General features: G+C 64.1%; 2 protein-coding genes across 7 annotated transcripts in view; one reads left to right on the forward strand and one right to left on the reverse strand.

Moving 5' to 3' along the window:
* Positions 1-595: 595 nt before the first annotated feature.
* MPG (N-methylpurine DNA glycosylase) lies at positions 596-6,954 on the forward strand. The gene is made up of 4 exons (XM_032846037.1): positions 596-640; positions 2,767-2,997; positions 3,792-3,996; positions 6,513-6,954. Exons 1-4 carry the CDS (start codon positions 617-619, stop codon positions 6,914-6,916), a joined length of 864 nt encoding a protein of 287 aa, XP_032701928.1. The 5' UTR covers positions 596-616; the 3' UTR covers positions 6,917-6,954.
* Positions 6,955-7,658: 704 nt separating this feature from the next.
* NPRL3 (NPR3 like, GATOR1 complex subunit) overlaps positions 7,659-18,832 on the reverse strand; it is a 36,784-nt gene continuing 25,610 nt past the window's right edge. For 5 of the 6 annotated variants that reach the window (XM_032845918.1, XM_032845917.1, XM_032845919.1 and 2 more), the window contains 7 exons: positions 16,358-16,495; positions 15,257-15,413; positions 12,154-12,260; positions 11,593-11,722; positions 9,521-9,710; positions 8,635-8,827; positions 7,659-7,850 (listed from right to left, as the gene is read on the reverse strand). In XM_032845918.1, coding sequence (XP_032701809.1) covers positions 7,685-7,850; positions 8,635-8,827; positions 9,521-9,710; positions 11,593-11,722; positions 12,154-12,260; positions 15,257-15,413; positions 16,358-16,495 — 1,081 coding nt within the window. In that variant the 3' untranslated portion in view covers positions 7,659-7,684. The remainder of the gene's footprint in view (positions 7,851-8,634; positions 8,828-9,520; positions 9,711-11,592; positions 11,723-12,153; positions 12,261-15,256; positions 15,414-16,357; positions 16,496-18,832) is intronic. The other variant, XR_004381271.1, reaches the window with a different exon arrangement.

An 18,832-nucleotide genomic window follows, 5' to 3' on the forward strand; every position in this document is an offset into this window, starting at 1 on the left:
CACCTCCGCGCGGCTGAAGGGGCGGGGCGCACTGCAGACAGGACCCCCGGCCCGGCGGGTGAGGAAGACCCGGGCGGGGGCGGGGGCTTCCGGAGGGGCCTGGCATCCGCTTCCCGGCCCGCCTTCCTGGCCCACTCCCCAGGCCCTCTCCTCCCAAGGGCCTCCCGGAGCCGCAGTCCACGAAGGGGTTTCCCGAGGACCGGGGCTCGGCCGCCGCCTCCCCCACGCTCGCCCCCGGTTACCCCACCCAAGCGTCTGCGGCCCCCCAGCCCCCAGCCGGGGCCCCTCGAGGACCAGCGCTCTTAGGGGTCTGACCCCCGGCTGGCGGCCGTGCGGGGACCCCCACGCGCGCGGGTGCGGGACGCAGGGCACTGGCGGGGGGCACCGGGCTGCGGGGCCTCTCGCCCCAAGCCCGCCGCCGTCCCCGCCTTCTCCCGCCGCCAGCGTCCCAGCAGCCCCCGGGTCTTTGTCCGGGACCCGAGGACCACCCCCCGCCCGGCCCCTCCTCCGGGGGCGGGTCTGCACCGCCCCGCCGGGCTTCCGTCCTCCTCCGCGCAGGCGCCCGCGGCACTTCCGGGGTCGCGCCTGGGCGGGCGGGGGCGCCCGGAGCCGCGGGATGCCGGTGCGCGGCGCGGCGCAGGTGAGTGTGCGCCCGGGTACGCGCTGCCCGCTCGGCGCACGGCCGCCCGGCGCTCGCCCGAGGACCCGCCCCGGGGCCGAGAGCCCCGCCGCCGAGCGGGCTCCGGGGGAGCGGGTCACACGCGCGCGGGGCCCCGGCGGGGCGGCCCCGGCTCGGCTGCTCCTCCTCGGTTGGAAAAGGCGCGGCCCGACCCGGGGCTGCCGGTGGAGTCCCGGAGCAGCCCCCGGCCCCGGTGTCCTGGTCGCGTGCGGCGCCCTGGCGTCCGGCTCAGACTTGTACTGCCCGGCGGCCAGGCTGCCGCAGAAGTGACTCGCGGTGGCCGCAGTGGCAGTGGCAGCTGGATAAAGGCTCGCCCTGGACGCCCTAAGCCCTTGTTTGCCGGGTGTGGATGGAGGGCTCATGGGTCCCTTGGACTAACCCACGTCCCGGCCGGGCTCCCTCCAGCCCTCCACGGGGGCACCACTCTGGCCGGAGGCCCTCCTCCCACCCCCGGCCACAGATACAGGCTCCTTTCCTTCCCATGAGGAAACAGGCAGACACCGTGGGTGTCCAGGGCCCCCTCTGTGGGGAACCCTCATTTCTTCTTCTTTTTTTTTTAATTTATTTATTTGACAGACCGAGATCACAAGTAGGCAGAGAGGCAGATAGAGAGAAAGGGAAGCAGGCGCCCTGCTGAGCGGAGAGCCGGATGTGGGGCTCGATCCCAGGACCCTGGGATCATGACCTGAGCAGAAGGCAGAGGCCTCAACCCACTGAGCCACCCAGGCGCCCCAGAACCCTCATTTCTAACCAGAGCTGGGGATGCACGAGGCCCAGGCACAGGATCTGAGGCCGTGCTCGCTGAGTGCAGTGCAGGGTCAGGTTCAGATTCTAGGTCTCTGATAGGGAAACTGAGGCCTTTCTAGGCCTCAGTCCTGGGCAGTTTCGCCTGACCCAGAATGACCCGAGTGCCACGAGGCAGGCGGGGGGCCAGACTCCGGGTGGCAGCGACCCAGCGTCTGAGCCCACAGCGGGTGTTGGCAGATGGGCTGGGCTGCGAAGACGGTCACGTCAGCGTCCACTCTCAGTAGACTGGCCGTCTCCTTTCAAGATGGAATGCCAGTGCTAATGTTAAAAATACTGGGCCTGTCACGTGCCGAAGAGATGTGGGTACTATGGAGAACCAGCCCTTGCTGAGGGTGTTTCCAGGCCCCGGGGCTCACCTGCTCATCATCTCCCACTGGTAGAGCAGCTGGTCCCAGAACAGTGTCTGGTCAGGCTTCCCGGGCTGTGTGGTAGCAGGTGGGGTTAGGTCTTGTCCCCTGGGAGACCTCGCCTTCGCTCCACTGCTCCTTATGACGGCACCTGGGTCCTGAGCGAGGACAGCTGGGGACTCACCAGGGGTCCTGCCTTGAGCACTCGGGTTGGAGCAAAGAAGACCTCCTGGTCCTTTCCCCCGACCCCTACATGTCAGGCCTTCCTGGACATTCTGAGGAGGGGATGACACAGTGGGAGCCCTGCGAACAGGGCAGCGGGTGGGAGGGAGTGTGGAGGACACAACCACCCGTGAGCGGTCCTCGGCCAAGCCCCCGGCCAAGGTCATGGCCGGCCCGGGCGGAAGAGCATGTGACTCTGGACACTGGGGTCGTGAGTTTGAGCCCCGTATTGGGTGTAGAGAGTACTTACGTAAGTAAATATAAAAGAAAATAATTAATTCCCGGTTAGGGTTGCTGCAAAGGGCTAGGTTCCAGAAGCAAGACTGGAAGTTTGGGCTCCATGTCACGGGTGGGAATCAGGATAGCAGCCCTCCGTCCTAGGCTCGGGTGCCCTCTGTCCCTTCCCCAGGCCGTGCAGCCCTTTGCCATCAGCCCGCGCATCATCTGCACGTGGACCGGGTGTGGTTCAGAGTGGCTGCTCGGTCACCGCACCCACAGCCTGTCCAGCTGCGCAGGCGTTTCCCAAGGCCTCCCGGGGCCCAGCGTGGGGCTGCACACGCCAGGTACAGCACTCCCTTTGCTCCTGGAACAACCCACGAGGGGGTGGTCTCCGCTGTTCGAGGAGGTGGGCCGTTGAATACAGTCCTTCGCCTCCCTGAGTCGGCCGTCACCACCAAACCTGTTCAGGAGATCGGTCCACTCCCGTTACAGCTCTCCTGCAGACTCGGGCAGAAAAAGCGACTGCTGGAGGCAGAAGAGCCCGGGAGTGACCTGCACGGAGCCCCGACGCCCTCCCCTACGGAGCCCCGCTTGGGGCGGCCTGCCTCCCCGGGTCCCCAGCGCAGCCTCTACTTCTCAAGCCCAAAAAGCTGCTCTGCACGGCTGGGATCGGAGTTTTTCGACCAACCCGCTGTCGCCCTGGCACGGGCATTTCTGGGACAGGTATTGTCCTGTGGCCCTGGATCAGGCGGGGGAAGACTCCGTTCTCGGGCACACTCAGCACTCCACGGGTCCTCCCTGGCTCCCCTGTGGCCTGCGATGCTCTCCTCGGTGCTCGGCTCACCCGAGAGCACCCGCCCCTGCCCCGTCCTCAGCTGGCCCTTAGGGCCGCTCCCGGCCTCACCCCTGCCCCAGGGTGCCGCCTGAGGCAGCTGCAGCCAGCTCATCTCCCTGGCAGACGGCCTGCTCTGACCCACTCCTTGTGGAGCTGGCTACACCCAGGCCTGCGGTCCAGGCCGGGGCCCCTGCAGGCAGCTGCTCCCACTGCTCAGAAGGGCCTTTCAGAGCCAGGGGGTGGGAGCCAAGTAGGGTGGTGGTCCTTTGTGGTCAGTCCAGGTGGAAGGGGCCACACAGGCTCTAGGCGTCCTGGGCAGCTGTGTGAGGACAACACTGGGGCCCGGGCCCTGTGCCCTCCATGCTGCCTTACCCCAGGCTAAGCACTTAAGTCCAAGGGGGCAGGGGGAGGAGGAGGCAGGGAGATGGAGGGCCCCACCAAGAACACTTGAAGTGTGCGGACTCACTAGTGCTGGTTTTCCCCAGCCTGGCCCTGGCCGGAGCCTGAGACAGCTGTCCCCCGTGGACAGGATACGTAGCAGGGCCTGTGTTCCCAGGACGGGTGAGGGGGACAGTGGGGGGCCTGGCTGGGCCTGGGTGCCCTGGTGCACCTTGAACTGGGGATGTCACAGTTGAGGGTGCCCTCTGCCCCTCCGGGCTCTGAGCAGACACGCTGCCCACAGGTGCTGGTTCGACGACTTGATGACGGCACAGAGCTCCGCGGCCGCATCGTGGAGACGGAGGCATACGTGGGGCCAGAGGATGAAGCCGCGCACTCTAGGGGCGGCCGGCAGACCCCGCGCAACCGTGGCATGTTCATGAAGCCGGGCACTCTGTATGTGTACGTCATCTACGGCATGTACTTCTGCATGAATGTCTCCAGCCGAGGTGAGCAGTGCCAGGGTGTCGGGGCTTGGGGCAGCAGGAGGCCTCGGGCACTGCCCCCTGAACTGGCAGCTGGGAGATCCGGGAGGACAGGCAGGAACGGGTGTCCCTGCTAAGCTAGGCCAGGGCTTTAGGAACTCTGGCTACACCGTCTGGGTGGTGGTAGGTGCCTGGGGCCCCCCATGGACAGAGGTCATGGGCTGACCTGAACACAGAGCTGACCGGCTCCACAAGGACACCGATGGTCACAGACCTCAAAGCTGAGATCTCCTGTGACCAGGGCCGACCTGGGAGTGCAAGTTGTGGGAACACAAGGGTGTGGTCAGCCCGAGTTGACTTGAGCTCAAGCCAGAGCCTCATCAGGTGGTCGGTTGTGGGGTCTGAACCGGTCGTCCTCAACTGGGGATGGTTTTGCCACTGGGGGAGCCACCATTAGGCAACGTCCAAAGAGGTGTGGTCATCCCGGCTGGAGACGTGCTACCAGTGTCTGGCAGGTGGAGGCCAGGCATGCTGCCAAAGGGCTCACGAGGCACAGAACGGCCCCCGATGTCAGTAGTGCCGACTGGAGCGATGCTGGTCTGGAGCTCCCGGGAGAACCCACTCCACCTGCGACACCTGCCGTGGAATGGCCTGTGTCCCACTGTGAGCCGAAGGCCTTTGCTCAGCAGGGAGAGCCCCCAGCATCATCCTGCCAGAGGCACTGCTGACCAGGAGCAGGGTCTGCCCAGCCTACTCCGCCTGGCCAGTCCCAGCCTCTGTGTATCTGTCGAATCTCGCCAGGGCCCATCCCAAGAAGAGCGAATGCTTGAGGAGACCAGTAAGAAGCTTGGGGTGTGGCATGCTCTGTGTCACACACATTTGCGGAATGATTCCAATGACCTGGGAGTTGTGATGGCACCAAGCAGACAGCTGGACACGTCCAGTGTCAGAGCCACAGGGGCTGAAGGATGGGTCCTGTGCCCAGCACAAAGCGGGTGTTGAGAGGATGGTAGGGGCCATCCCAGAGGTGCTCCTCTTGTCATTCTGGAGCACTTACCTTGGCTGTCTGGCTTTTCCTTATTACTAGAACCAACCCGCTCTTGTGTAGCGGGCCTGAATTCAGAAAAGGGAACTCACTGGGTCTAGCAATGCCGTGTTCAACAAGGAAGGGGAAGAGGCCAGGATTTTGGGGTGGGGGGAGGTACAGTGGGCAGGGCATGCATTGGAGGTGGCACGTCACTTTGTGGACATGTGACCATCCAGGTGGGGCGGGAGCAGGAAACCACGTGGGTAAAGACGGTCAAGGCCAAGGGTTGGGAGGCAGAGGGAGGGAGAGGGGAGGCTGAGGATATGGTCGTCGTCTGCCTGCCCGCAGGGTGGAGGCGGCACAGACACCAGGAGGGCAGGCCGTGTAGACAGGACTAGCAGGTGAGGACGGGGAGACCTGGCAGGGAGAGGTTAGGGTGTCATGCTTTCGTCGGGATGAGGGACTCGGATGCACTCCAGGATTGGCATGTGGGGACGTTGGGAGAGGCTGCCCCTTCACCCCATGTGCAGTGAGGCACCCGTGTGGCACCCACAGGGAGCCCTGATGCTGGTGGGCTGAGACGAGCCCAGGAGCCAGAGGCACAGGAACGTCGAGGTTTTGCGTGACCCGAGTATTTCCTGAGGTCCTTTGAGGATTGGCTGTTTAAGGGGCATCTGGTCCCGAAGCCCCCAGCACTTGCCAGCTGCTGGCTACTTGAGAGGGCCTGGCTGCTGCGTCCACTCGGGGCTCCCGGATGCCAGTGGGGAGGCCCTTGTGGCCAAGGTCCAAGAGTGGAAACCAGCTGGCCACCTGAGCCTCCGCGACCCCTGGTGGCGGGGGTTGGCCCAGTCCGAGCAGCGTTGCTAGACGATCCCGGTTCTTCTGGCCAGGGTCCAGTCATACCGTTCCCAGCCATGCAGGGGATTAGGGCAGACGTGCACTCTTGAGTGAGCCCCTAAGCCCAGGGTGTCCATCTGCTGGTCCCTAAAAGTAGCTCGGACTAGGGCGCCTCAGGGGAGCGTGTGACTCTTGATGTCAGGGGTCAGTGGACTGACCCGCAGAGGGGTCCCAGGGGAGGAGAGGGGCTGTGTGCTGGCGTCTCCTGCACGGGTCCCCGGGCAGGGCTCACTCAGTACCACGAGCACACGGGTGGCTGCTCTGGGCCTGCTGCCTCCAGGGGGCTGGCTGCACCCACAGACGACCGGCTCCCTGGGCTTTCCTCTGCAGTCGCAGAGGTGCTACAAATCTCCCAACCAGACCACGCCAGGAGGAGGCCGGCCACCCGCAGCCACCGGGCTGTCCCTAGCTGGGGGTCCGGCATTCGGGCTTCCCGGGCGCACCCCACCTAGTGGCCCAGGCACCTGCAGGTCCCGGTCTGTGGGGGTGGAGGCAGCAGGTGTCCGGAGCTCAGGAAGGCAGCCGCCTCACGTCCGTAGCACCGTGTGCACCCCGGTGTAGGGAGGGCAACAGCCTGGGGAGGCTTGGCTTTCTAGGCTGTCTGTCTGTCCCCCAGGGGACGGAGCGTGTGTCCTGCTGCGAGCACTGGAGCCCCTGGGGGGCCTGGAGACCATGCGGCAGCTTCGAAGCGCCCTCCGCAAGGGCACCGCGGGCCGAGCCCTCAAGGACCGTGAGCTGTGCAGCGGCCCCTCCAAGCTGTGCCAGGCCCTGGCCATCGACAAGAGCTTTGACCAGCGGGACCTGGCCACCGACACGGCTGTGTGGATGGAGCGCAGCGCCCCGGAGACCAGTGAGCCTGCCGTGGTGGCGGCTGCTCGCGTGGGCATCGGCCAGGCAGGAGAGTGGGCCCAGAAGCCCCTGCGCTTCTATGTCCAGGGCAGCCCCTGGGTCAGCGTGGTGGACAGAGCGGCTGAGCAGAGCGGGCCCTCGGCGAGCGTCTGCTCCCACAAGGCTTTTTAATTCTGTAAAAACCCAATAAACACTTTATGTCTAGAAAACATTATTGCCTGTGTCTCGGCCAGAGCCCCCTCAGGGGTCAACATGTGCTTGCGGTCGGTTCCCCCTCCAGGACCGGACTCCGGAGGCCCCGCGGGTGCAGGCTGTGCACACTGTCCCTCAGGCCTCTGTGAGGGAGGCCAGAGGGAACCAGGGCAGACTCACCCCAAAGACAGGCATCGGCCCAGGCCCTTGTGCAGCAGGAGTCCCGGGGCGGGGGTGGTGGTGGTGGCGACAGCTTGGTCACGAGGCTCCTGGTGAACACAAGAGCCATTGCAGGGGGCCAGGCTGGGAAAGGCCCAGGGCTCACTGGAGCAGCAGAGGGCACACAGCACGGCCAGGCTCTCCTCCGCTCTCGTGTCAGACACGGTTCTCTCTAAGTCCCAGGGTGGCCGTGGGGAAGGCAGCAGCGGAGGGGACCAGGGAACGAGGGCAGGGTTGGGAGGAGGGTCTGAGAGAAGCACGCGGCCTGACTGCGTGGGAAGCCGGCAGGCCTGAGTCCTGGACACTCCCTCCAGCTGGAGCCTCGTCTCCTCAGCTCAGACACCAAGGCTGTTGAAGGACCAGGTGAGGATGAGAACAGGGAAGGCAGTGGCCCTAAGGCTGCTGCTGGCCTCCACTAGGGCCTCAGAGGGCTCAGCCTGGCAGGGGGCATGGGGAGCCCTGGGGCAGGGGGACAGCCCAGCGCCCACGGTAGCCGCCTGCCTCCTTGCCATCGTCCTGGGCCCGGCCTCACGGGAGCAGCGCCTGGAAGACGGCGATGACGGGGTCCTCGTGGGTGGTCACGACCAGCACGCTGCGGAACTTGTCAAACAGCATGAGCAGCTGGGAGCGCCGTGTGTTCTCGTTGTACATGATCTCCTCCAGGTGGTGGCGGCCGCGGAAGTAGTGCAGCAGCCTGGGGCGAGGGGCGGGCAGGGTGAGGCCAGGCAGCCAGGGGAGGGGGTCTGCACTGAGCGCCCCACAGTCCTGCGCCGACCCGGCAGGGATGAAGGGGCGGGTGAGGGCTCCAGGCCTGCTGCCCTCGCGGGCCCTGTTCACACCCTGGAACCACGAGCCTGAAGGCCACGTCCGCCCTTGGCACCCTGACGGGGGAGTGCAGGGAGACAGGCCTGCCAGGGGCTTCTTGTCATGCTGCTGTGGCAGCGGCTCCCGTGTGGCTATGGGCCCAGACGGGGTCACTGCTCTAGGGCTGTGTGTGGCTGGGGCCGGCGCAGAGGCCTGGGCCCAGCTGCCTGGCATGCGGTTCCTGACTGGGGGATTCCCCGGGCAGCCTCACCCCCCCCGGAAACCCAACACCCGCAGAGCCCCCCAAGTCAAAGCCGGGTTTGACAGTCTGTCACCCATGATGTGGGGGTCCTGGACACCACCAACCCCAGCCCGGGCGAAGAGCCTTCCCGGTGCGGAAGATCCCCACAGGCCTCGAGAGGGTAGGAACATGCTGCAGCTTCCGAAGAAGTAACGGGAAGCACCAGGAAGTCCCGGAGAGACCTCACAGGCAGAGGCCCCAGGCCTGGCATCACAGGCACCAGCGGGGGACACCTCATGCCCAAGACACCACCGCCACCAGCAACGGCCGGTGGTCATCACGGGATGGAAGCCGCGTCGTGCCGGCCAAGCCCCCACCCGCCTTCTGTTCTGACGCCAGAACCGGCCCAGACCCGGGGTCACCCTGCCCCCACCTGGCAAACATGCGGAGGTCCTCGGGGTTCTGGGCCGCAGGCACGCTGAGGATGGCCGCCCGCTCGTGCTCAGACAGGCTGGCCAGCAGGTTCTCTGTCATCCTCTTGTTGAGGGGAGAGTCCCCGCCGGGCAGGAGCTCCGCACTGGAGTTATCCATGCTGGGGCTAGTAAGCGTCATGTCGTCACTGCTGGCTGTGGTGGGCACGGGTCAGGGGGCAGCCAGTCCCCCCACACACGCCCTGGTGCACCCGCTGTGCCCCTGTGTCCACCGGGAATCTGCTGCCACACCCCAAGGCAGGCCTGCTCATCCCACCCCTCCCACCCAAGAGGGACGAGGGCGGGCCCCGGGCAAGGCTGGTCCTCGCACTGAACCTGAAGATAAGGTCAGGCCTCAGTCGAGTTCCAGTCCTTCGTGTCCCTCGAGCCTGGGGGAGCCCGGGGCACCTGGGGCTTGGTGATGGACCGCGTCCTTTGGGCACATGTGGCGGCCACAACGGCTCTGCCAAGAAGTGACTGTGAGAGTCCGTGTCCCCTCACAGGCCCCGGCCCAGCGAGCCCAACTACCCTCCCAGGGACTCAGATCCCAGGCTGCTCCTGACTTGAACGAGGCCCTGCTCCGGAGCCCAGAGGCACAGAGTGGCAGGGAGGCGAGGGAGCAGGGTCTCCTGCCTCCTTCGAAGGAGAGCGGCTCAGCGGGGGACAGCGGCTGCCTGTGCGAGGCCCCAGCGGCCCACATAAAGGGCGGGTGTTTGTGCACACGTGCGGCCGTGGGAAGGTGCCTCGCTCACGCCTAGCAGTACCCACGTCGGGATCCCGCCGCCATGCCCAGGTGCCCTCCCGACCACCCCACCCACCACACAGATGCCCGGGGCAGGGGGCTCCTACTTGGGGAGCCGAAGCTGAGAGCATTGGGCGTGCTGAGGCTGCGGCCGCCGACCCTGGCAGTGAAGGGGACCTCATCCTCCCGGGCGTGGGGCTCCTCCTCGCTGGGCGAGGCCATGAGGCACACGTAGGTGTGCAGCTGCACCAGGAGCCGGTGCTGCAGCATCCACACCACCATCTGAATGAGCTGGGTCTGCAGAAGAAGCCGCAGGTGGCCCAGGGTGGGGGAGGGGGGCTGCTCCCCACCACGGCCCTGTCCCCCTGTGGGGAGCACCCGGGGCCATGACTGAAACCAGGGTTCCCACGAGTCATGCCAGCGGTGAGGGGTTCCTGAGCTCGAGAGGCCCGATCCCCACCTCAGCAAAGGACCTGTCAGCGGCCAGCCGAGACCAGCTCCTTGCTCCGCGCAAGGCCACAGGAGCCCAAGGGCCGCACCTGCACTTGCTCCCACCGCGCACTTGGGCGGCGCCAGCATCGGGCCTCTCAACGCCCAGAGCTGAGCAGCAGGGCCGACTACAGGGCCCCGTCACTCAGACCCCCCACCACACGGAGCGGGGCCCGTAGGGACCTGCCGGCGGTGGCCTGGACACTGCCCAGGAAGACGCTGCAGGCAGCCGCTCTGACAGCACCGAGGCCTCTCCCTGGCTCGGCCTGGAGGCCTGCCCCCGGACACGGAGCCCCGGTGAGCCGTGTGGTCCCGGCACATGGAGGCCACCCCTCCCGCCGGGGACCGGCCCCTGACCACGGCCAGCGAGGAGCCCTGTGCAGGCCCGGTGTGAGCACGGGCGAGCAGGAAGGTCGCACATCTGCCTGCTTGGCTTTGGGAGTCCCTCCTGGGAAGGGACGACTGACCAGGCACGGAACAGGGAGGCACCAGGTACCACGGGCACGTTATGACCCGGTCAAACCAAGTAAAATGGAAAAGGACTGCAAAAGAGTTACAATTAAAAAATAAAACAAAGAGGCTTCGTGAGCACTAACGAGTGCACTCCAGGCCCCGAAGCAGGAGGCCTGACAAGCAGACGCCTCTCCCGGGGACGGCGCGGAACCAAACCCAGCTCCGTCTGAGCCCCTGACCAAGCACACGGCGGCCCCCCAGGCTTGGCCTGGGAAATCCACCTGCCGTCCAGCCCGTGAGGACGGCTCTGCTGGGGGACGTGGGGCACAGATGCAGAGTGTGGCTTTTATCCAGCTGGTACAGCCTGGCACGGTTCCTGGAAACCGAAGGCCCCATGAAAGAGGCCGTCAGAACTCCCTCAGCTCAGCATCTGAATGAACTCACGAACCAGGATCTCCTGTCATTCACAACTTAAGAAGGAAAAGGGTTTCCTTTGAAGGACTGGTTTTGCCCCACAGATCTCACACTTATTTAAAAAGATACTTTCCTCTTGAAAACAAAGCCTTGACAGCATCCAGCCCCATCGCCCAACACCCGCCCCACCCTGGCCCTGGCTCTGCGCCGCCCCTGCCCCAGCCGCAGGGCCCCAGGCCTTCCGCACAGGGGAGGAGGGCAGAGGCTCATTTGTGGACCCAGCCTGCACCTGACCCAGAACTCACCTGTTCATCCCATACACTTCATACCTTCCTAGATGAGCCCTTGCCACCCCCAGTGGTCCCACTGGGGCCTGTGCCAGGCCTGTCCCCTCCAGATCTTCCCGGATGAGGACATTCTGGGGGTCAGGGAGCTCAGGACTTAGACGCACATGCCCTGTGGTGAGTTCCGGACCACGGAGGGGAGAGAGCAGGAAGCAGGGCCCAAGCTCAGTGAAAACAAAGCTGACCTGGCATCCCCTCAGGAGAGGTCACCACTCTCCTGTCACCTGGGCCGCTTAAGGGCTCTAACCACTCAGCCCTAGGCAGTCAGGGCGGCCTGCACCGGGGTAGGGTGGGACTTGGGACTGCCCCATGGTCTGCAGCTGGCCTGCTGGGGAGCCAGCTCCTGGTCACCCTGGCATGACACAGCCAAGCCCCTTCCTCCCAAAACCCAGGCTAGGAGTGCAGCAGCACTGAGGGCCCTGGGATGAGGAGCGGATACTGGGCTGGTGGCTCCCAGCCCCCGGACTCCTGCAACTTACCTCCTGCACAGGGGGGGCGAGGGGGTTCCTGAATTCTGACAAGGAGACGGGCAAGGAGAACTTAGCAAGGACAGAGGGCAGGTCATGAGCCGGAAACTGACGGGAGAACTGTTCGGCCAATGGGGAGTACCTGGGGACAGGTGAGGCGACGTGCCCATGAGCTCAGCAGGCCTCTCCGTCGCTTCTGGACAGCCGTGCCCTCACCGTGAGCCCAGGCTGGGCGGCAGGGAGGCACAGCATAGCAGGTGCCCAGGGTGGGAGTCATAAGGACAAACCCAGGTGCTTTCCCTCGAGGGGCAGCGAGAGCCACGGGCAGAGGGCAAAGCCCCCGAGTCAGGATCGAGGCTCCCAGCCCTCACCAGGCGTCCCACCCAACGCCACCGGCCAGCGGGTGTGAGGGAGCACAGAACCTGCACGGGGGCTTTGAATGCCGGAAGAGCACAGGCCCGGGGCAGGCCACAATCAGAACATGGACACGGCAGAGGCCAGCAAGCACGCCCAAGTGAGGGCCCGGCGGAGCAGGGAGCAGCGTCCTGGGCTCTGGCAGCCGGAGGTACTCACAGACACACGCTGGCGTTGGGAGAAAGCATGTAGACGTTGTTCTCACACAGCGGGTAGATGATGATGGCCTTGCCCCAGTACACCAGGTGGGCGGCGAGCTGGAAAACCTGCCAACAGCGGGAGCTGGGAGGACAGTGCCTGACTCTCCGACCCCCACCTGGGCATCTGGCACAGCACACACAACCACCCTCGTTATCACTGGTCCCTGGTGTGGTCCGGGACGCTCAATTCCCATGGACCCTGTCCCATACGATCCTCCCCAGGCCAGCACTGAGGCTGGGGCACTGCTCCGTGCACTGGCACCTCACCTCAGCAGACAGGACACCAGAGCCCACACGGCCGGAACCATAGCTGTCACTGTTGGTCTTCTCTCTCACCCCAAGTCCCACTGACACCGGCTCCAAAGCGAGGATACGCCACTTTCCTCCATCTGCCCCCGCCCTCCCCTGTAGTGCCTGCCTCCCACCACTCCCCACAGCCAGAGCGCCGTTCCGGAGACCAGAGGTCTGAACTCGTGCCACAGGCCGGAGTCCAGCTCTCAGCAGGGACACGCTCCCTGAAGACTCTGGGGGAGAAGCTGCCCTGCCCCCTCTCGTGGCAGCCTTCCTTGGCACGTGACCACCTCCCTCCACTCCCTGCCTCCGTGGTCATACCCCCTGGCCATGTCTCACAAGGGCCCGGCAGGGACAACCCAAGGTCACGGTCCACCTCAAAACCCTTCACCATCTACAAAGTCCCCTGTGCAGATGCAGTGGCAGGACGTAGGAATAGGATGTGAAGGTCTGTGGGGAGTCAATCACAAGGGATGGACAGTGCGATCCCGGTTCTGTGATCCAGAGATAATATGTGAAGAAGGGACACACGCAGAAGGTCCGGAGGACTCTCCAGCAGTGACCTCTGTGACACAGGACTGCAGGACTCTCCGTGCCTCTAATGTGCGCGATGTTCGAATCTTTTTTTTTAAGATTTTATTTATTTATTTGACAGAGAGAGAGGTCACAAGCAGGCAGAGAGGCAGGCAGAGAGAGAGACAGGGAACACAGGCTCCCCGCTGAGCAGAGCGCCTGATGCGGGGCTCGATCCCAGGACCCTGAGATCATGACCTGAGCCGAAGGCAGAGGCTCAACCCACTGAGCCACCCAGGTGCCCCTGATGTTTGAATCTTTCTAAGAATGTATTAACCTTATCACGACAAGAAACCCCAAAACAGGACAGGAGGGTGGGAGGATGTGGAGACAGGTGAAGGACACAACAGTGTCCCTATCTTGGGGAGCACAGACTCACCACACCGGACCCCTGAAACTAAGACAACACTATATGTTAATTACAGTTAAACAAAAAAAGTGAAACAAGAAAAGCCCAAAATACTGACTTTGCCGATGATGGAACATGAATCACTTAAGACTTTATTTTTTCTTAGGTAATCCGTACACCTACTGCGGAGCTCAAACTCATGACCCCAAGATCGGGTCACGTGCTCCATCGACCCAGCCGGCTGGGCACCCTGAGAGCTCAAGTCACAGTAAGTCACCTGAGGACATGCACGCTGAAGCTGACACTTTCTCCCTCGTGGGGCCGTCGTGCCTGGGGCTCCAATGGGCCTCGGGCAGCTCTGCTGACCTCAAGCCCCAGGGGGTGACTGCAGAGGCCGGCAAGGCCGACCAGCAGCCAGCAGGAAAGCCTGTTTCGAACAGCGTTCAGTGCCGAGTGATGGCAGGGGAAAGGATCTCCCCACAGCAAGGCTGGGCAGGGACGTGAAGGGGGTGTCACCAAGCTTAGTCTGTGTCTGAAGATACCGAGAAGCCGGAAAGCTCTGAAAGCACAGCCCGGATGGGTCAGAGCACGAGCTCTGCGGCGTGGACGGAGCCACCTGCACATCAGGCCCATTTCATGGATGCTGCGAAGGACAGCGGGGCCCCCAGTCCAGGAGTCCGGGTGACGGTGCACGAGTGCAGAACCCGTACGTAGCCAGTCTCACAGGGGATGGACAAAGCGCATGGGGAACCCACAGGGAAGGACTCGCCCTGGACGGCAGAACCAGAAAATGCTGCTTTGGGAGACACAGGCCCGGGAGTTCAGCCCCCCTCACCGCGCTAACGACCAAAGGCCAAAGGCCTACCTCCCGGGGGGTGACAGGGGGCGCCCAGGTCCGCCAGTCTCACCCCTGGGCTCCTCTTCCTTAGATGGCCTCAGAGAGCCGCGCTCCCGGGCCAGGTCCTGCTGCCCCCTGGTGGCCACATGGTGCCCACAGACCCAGACCCGGGTCCTGCCCTCAGTGGTCCGGAAGGCACAACTGCCCTGGGACCTTCGGCTTCCTCCTGGGCTTATCCGCACTCCCTGACCCCCACCCAGGCTCCAGCCAGGCCACAGCCGGGACGGAGGGGCCCTGCATGCCATCAGAAACTGTGGGGGCGCCCGGACGGCTCCGTCGGTTGGGCCTTCCGCGCGTTCTCCGCTCAGGTCAGCATCTCAGCCACGTGAGACCGTGAGACCGACCCTGGCCGGGACTCCCCGCCCGCGCCTCTCCAGCTCACGCGCGCTCCTGTGCACTCTCTCTCGAAAACAAACAAGTCTCAGAACCACGAAAAGAGAAACCGCAGGCACAGGCGCCCGGCTCAGCAAGCGGAGGACCCCACACAGAACACAGGCCTCACCGCGCACACAAGGGGACTGGTCAGGGCCCCCAGGTCAGGTCCCGCTTCTGCACACAGGTGGGCCCTCACCTCCCACACCCGCGAAGTACACCGTGCCACCGGTTTGTCACAGAGTGGCGCCCGGCAAGCCCCCTGCACCTGGAGGGCCGCATGCCTCCTGACTGCTGGCACAGAAGATGACGTCAGCCCCACAGCCACTTCAGAAAGCCAGCCCTGAAGCCAGGCCTCAGGTTCCAGAGCTTGGAATGACCCATTCCCCCATAGCAGGCCATGAGGGGCCCCTCACCAGAGGTCCTGGGGACACGGCACATAGGCAGTCTGCTTTCCTGACGCCCTGACCTCCCACCTCCACCCAAGGACCACCTGCTCTGAGGTGCCCCCCTCTGAGGTGCCCCCCTCCCCCACCATTCTCCCCATGGAGGGCGTGTCCCGGGCCCACAGGGCGTTACCTGCAGCAAGGCCAGGTCTGCGTCCTGGGCCAGCTGCTGCAGGTTCTTCACGGCAGACGTGGTCTTGATCACGCGCACCAGGGCCGGGGAGCAGTCGAGGGGGAGCTCGCCCAACAGGGACTTCTCGTCACTGAGCAGCAGCAGAGCGTGGTACGGGCTGCAGAGCAGAGTCCAAGGTCAACTGACCAGGCACGTACCTGGGCCCCAGCGACACTGGACCCGAGAGAAGAGGCCACCGGAACAGTTAGACAGAAGGGCAGTGGTGTGTCCAGGGCCTTTAAAAGCCCCCAGGGATTACTACGACCCTCAGAAAAAACAACGGGAACAGAGAGGCGGAGGAAGGCTCGACGACCCAACTCCATCTCCCCTCCCTGGGACTGCCCAGCAAACATTTGCTCACTGAAAAAATACATGAATCTTTTCCAAGCAAAGAGTCCCAAATATGGAAAAGCAAAATCCCCACAGCAGCTATGAACAGAACTACATAAAAATATACTCAGCAAATAAGTCCAGGAGGAAGAACACACACTTAGAGCACAGACTGGGCAAGGGAGAGAGGGCGAGGTAGTGCCCTGCTTCCTCTCGTCTCCAAATCTTCTGCAATGTGCCCAGATTTCTTTTTTTAGTCATAAAAGTATCTAAGAAAACAAGAGACTTTAATTGGGCAGGGGGGTTGCAAAAACAGCTCAGCTCTTTCCTTGCAGGAAACCAGTTAAACTAAGACGCTGAGCTCCCCGAGTTCTGATTCGGATGCGGTGCTCCAGTGAGCAACACCGGGAGGGCACACTCCTCCCCCAGTCTGGCTTCTCGCCAGGATGCTGGGCCCCTCCGCACGTCCCAGGCCGGGACTGAAGACCCGGGAGCACAGAGCCTCGTCGCCCCGGCAGTGCTGAGAGGGCCCAGAGGACACCTGTGGCTGGTCCCGTCTGGACAAAAAGCAGACCCCTTAATAGGTACCTTCCCTTCTCTCCGCATAGGGCCTTACCTGCCACAGGCTGTGGCAGGAAGAAGAAAGGAGGACTCCCAAAGGCAGCAACAGGGGAGCCTGAGGCAGCAGCTCCGGGGAAGGGCCCGCAGGCAGAGGGCAGGGCTGGCACTCACCGGATGGCTTTGAGGCTCCGCTCGATGGCCTCGGGGGGGATGAGGCTGGAGGTGGCGTAGTGGATCTTGTGGGGCAGGCAGAAGCTCACCTCCAGCCAGCTGTTGACATGCAGCCGCACCACACCGGACGTACACAGGCTGTGGAGAGCGGACCCGTTACCGCCAGTGCCCCTGCAAACCCACACGCTCACTGCAAGCCCACCAGCCCCACCGGAGGCCCCCAGCTCTGCAGCCCGAGCAAACCGCATGTGATGGCCAGAGAGCACCTCCCAGCCGGCAGGGTGTTCACAAGAAGAAAACACACACACACATATACACAGATGTCTCTGGGGAGCCCGGGAATCTGCAGTCTGACCGGAGCACCAGGGCTCAGGGAAGCCTCTTCTTCGTCAGTCCGAGGCTCAGGGGCCACCTCGGCACAGGCCCTTGCACAGCCCAGGAATGCCCCGTCGCAGCTGGGCGGCCAGGAGCGCAGGGCCAATCTCTGGAAAGGACAGGTGGGCAGCAGGGGAAAGGTGGGGGGGTGCCAAGCCCCCAGAGTCCTGTCGGGGAGGAGCACAGGGCACCCGGCTCCCTACAGAAGCCAGCAGCACGCCAGCTATCCCATAGCAAACCAGCCTCAGCTGCAAACCTCTCGCTCCCCCACTCCCTGCTGAGGGCAGCCTGTTTCTTTCAGGGCCAAACTCGACTCAGGTCCCGTAAAGCCCCCTGCCCCTGAAGCCTTGTTTCTCCCACATCCCACCCTGACCACCTGCAAATCCTGTCTGCTCTACCTACAGGGAGGTACAAGGTCCAGACCTTCTCAGCACCAGCCCCCCCGGTCCACCCTCCCTACCCAGACCCTCAAAGATCCGACCTCGGCAGTCCCAGCCAAGGCCCCCAAATGCCAGGAGACTCACATGACCTGCCCACTCTTCCCCCGACCTCATCTCCCACCCCAGGCCGTCTGGATGCACCTAACCACTCTGCTGTTCTCGGCCTCTGGGGCTTCCTCTGGGCGCCCTGGGCTCCTTTCCCATTTCAGGTCTCACTCCAAGCACCACCTGCTCGGTGGGGTGGGCCCTGACCCGGCCCCAGCCCCACAGGCAATCCAACTGCCGTGTGGTCCCACGTGTCTGGAGGCACCTACGTGTCTGCTAGAGGGTGCCGTTTCCCTGGCCAGAACCCGGTCACCAGCTCTGGTCTTAGTGCTAACTCCCCCTGACACAGCCGGTCAAGTGTTGGGTACCTGGGGGCACTGAGGGCCATTTCGGGGACAGAGGAAGGCACACACTCTGACTCTGGAGGGACACTCCCTCGGGAAGCCCCCGCGCAGGGAACAGGCTCCTGGCAGCCCCCCAGGGGGCATGCGGCCCCATATGCCCTGCCCCCAAGAACCACACACATAGGAGTCGTCTCCAGCAGGTGCTTCTGAAACCCTCCAGTGAGAAGCCGGCCTGACCGCACTCCAAGCCCGGTGCCCGGCTCCTGAGCCAAGTGCCAACAGCACTTGGGATCTGACACGGAGGAGAAGGGGCTACTTGGGCAAAGTGCCCATGACTGGTCCTCACCAAACCCCCAGCAGGTGGACAAGATGGGGACGGGTGCCCCTGTCAAGGTCTGGCCTGGCCCAGCCCACTTCTTCCCCTCACATTCCAACCCCACTCTGCAATTCCCAAGCAGCTGGAGAGGCCAAGACGCCCACATCCGGCCAAGTGTGCGGCGGGCCGGGGCTCAGGAAGGCCCCGTCTCAGCCCTCCCTCGGGGCACACAAAATGCACAGTGCTGGCAGACGGCCCTGTGGCCCTCACCGCCCACACCCCCAGGCTGTTCCTACCATGGCGTCCCTGAAGCCTCAAACAGCAGAACAACTACCACAGGCTTCTCCAGGGTCCACCCAAAGAGCCGGCAGAATCTGTGTCAGCCCTTTTCTCGTGAGAACAAACCGTGGGGGAACAAAACGCACATCTGTGACCTCGACGACCCCCAGAATTCCTGCCAACACCACAATCTATCTGCCCGCTGCCCCACGACTCCCAGACACCCTCCACCAGCCCTGCCTGGAGTCAGCAGGGAACCCACGCCACACTCCCTGGACGTCTGCACCACGAGCCGTCCCCGGAGGGAGGGTCAGAGCACCCACGGCTGCGAGGGTGGGGGCCTCAGGTGGGGCTGAGGCCAGAAGGCAAAGCTTTGGTCACCATGGATGCCACAGTCCCTCAGGGTGACAGCTACGAGTGGGTCTGATGAGCGTCACGCTCTCGGAAGAGACCCGGGATCCTTCACCAAGGCCCAGAAGAGCGGAGAGCTCAGGAGTCCATAGGAGATGGCGGTCCCCAGAGCCCCAGCAAGCTCTGGGCAAGGGCATCTGCAGGAGGACAGCTGCCACCAAACCTGAGAAATGGCGGCTCACGAAGTCAGAGGTCACAGCACCAGAGAACCACTGGGTGGATGAGGTTCTCAGCATCCACGGACAAAACGGAGAGAAGAGAGAGG

This window comes from Lontra canadensis, unplaced genomic scaffold (genome assembly GCF_010015895.1).
Source record: "Lontra canadensis isolate GAN:19392208 unplaced genomic scaffold, GSC_riverotter_1.0 scaffold171, whole genome shotgun sequence".
Lineage (NCBI taxonomy): Eukaryota > Metazoa > Chordata > Mammalia > Carnivora > Mustelidae > Lontra > Lontra canadensis.